This window comes from Galeopterus variegatus, unplaced genomic scaffold, assembly GCF_000696425.1.
Source record: "Galeopterus variegatus unplaced genomic scaffold, G_variegatus-3.0.2 Scaffold3722, whole genome shotgun sequence".
In the NCBI taxonomy this organism is placed as follows: domain Eukaryota; kingdom Metazoa; phylum Chordata; class Mammalia; order Dermoptera; family Cynocephalidae; genus Galeopterus; species Galeopterus variegatus.
The window spans coordinates 124,809-126,291 of NW_007729833.1; the positions used below are offsets into that span (position 1 = coordinate 124,809).

Sequence of the window (1,483 nt, forward strand, 5' to 3'; positions counted from 1 at the left end):
TCCAGCCCTGTGGCTGTTGCATAGGACTTGGGGAATCGAGTTGTCAAAGGTAGCCCTGACTTTGGGAAGGTGTACAATAGAGGGCGATATACCATGTCCCATGTCTATACCTTTAAAATATTTTATCATCAGTCCAAATGTCCCAAGACATTTTAAATGGAAGGGAAAATGTATTTTACTTGGCTCAAATTCGCTGGATATTTAGATTCTGTCCCTGTCCGGGGAGTGTGGGAGAGGAGGTCTGTCAGTGAGTCAGAGCAGACTGGAAGGTACCTGTAGTTATTAATGCAGCTTAGCCATCTCTAGGAAAAAGGCAGCAAATAGTTTGGATCCCTCTATGTAGTTCCATATAATGAAAGGAAAAACAAAGAGAAGCTTTGTTACAGTTTTCAATCAAATGAAGGAGAAAAAAGTATTTTACTATTTGGACAGGAAGATTTGATGTTATAAATTCAACCTAAAGTATTTCACATATTTCTGAGATTCCAGTATGAAAGGCACTTAGTAACTTTGACGTGAAAACAGCATTACTATTAAGGAGATGGGAATCAGTCCTGTACTCAAATCCCAAAACAGTCTGTTTTCCTTGTTTTCTTATCACTGACATTAAATGGATATCAGAGTCAAACATTTTCTTGTTTCTCACTAGTCTGGGAGGCTTAGGAGATTTGTATAATCTGCCAATAAGTGTACATATCAAACACTCCTAAATATCCTTTATTTTCAACTGAATGTTTGTGTCCCCCTCCCCCAAATTCACATGTTGCAGCCCTATCTCCCAATATGACTATATTTGGAGATTGGGTCTGTGAGGAGATGGCAAAGGTTAAATAAGGTCAGGGGGTAGGTCCTAATTTGATAGGACCAGTGCCTTTATAAAAAAAGGAAGAGACACCAGGGCCCTTTCTCTCTGCCATGTGAGGACACAGGGAGAAGGCAGCTACCAGAAGCCAGGAAGAGGGCCCTCACCAGGAACAGAATCAACAAACACCTTGATCTTGGATTTCCCGGCCCTCAGAACTGTGAGCGATAAAGGCCTGTTGGTTAAGCCACAGTCTGAAGTTCTTTCCTTTCTTACATAAATTGAATGGGAGATCACCTATGTGGAGACCCTGGGTTTTTGCAGTGAGGAACTAACCCCACAGAGGAACCAGCTGACTGTTGGTTTTCTCATTCTGACAGTGTTCTCCATCGTCAACAGCTCCTAGGGGAAGCATCATCACACTCTTTTGGAGAGTCTCCTGGAATATACTGGCAACTGGAATGGTTTACCCACCCCAGATCATATCTGGTCCTGTTCCAAACACTGAAACACATGAAAAGAAGGCATTTGAATATAACAACAACAAGACTCTCCCCAATAATCTCTTCAAAGGTAGTGCTTGCTTTATCTTTCTCATCTTTCTTTCTTTTTTCTTTTTCTTTTTTACCATTACATTTGGTGCCTCTGGTAAACTCACTCCATGGCATCATGCAATTTATA

The 1,483-nt window shown here is 41.1% G+C and overlaps 1 protein-coding gene across 1 annotated transcript in view; it reads right to left on the bottom strand.

Moving 5' to 3' along the window:
- Positions 1-282: 282 nt before the first annotated feature.
- CNDP1 (carnosine dipeptidase 1 (metallopeptidase M20 family)) overlaps positions 283-1,483 on the bottom strand; it is a 44,947-nt gene continuing 43,746 nt past the window's right edge. The window contains 2 exon segments of the mRNA XM_008585802.1: positions 283-349; positions 1,159-1,306. Coding sequence (XP_008584024.1) covers positions 283-349; positions 1,159-1,306 — 215 coding nt within the window.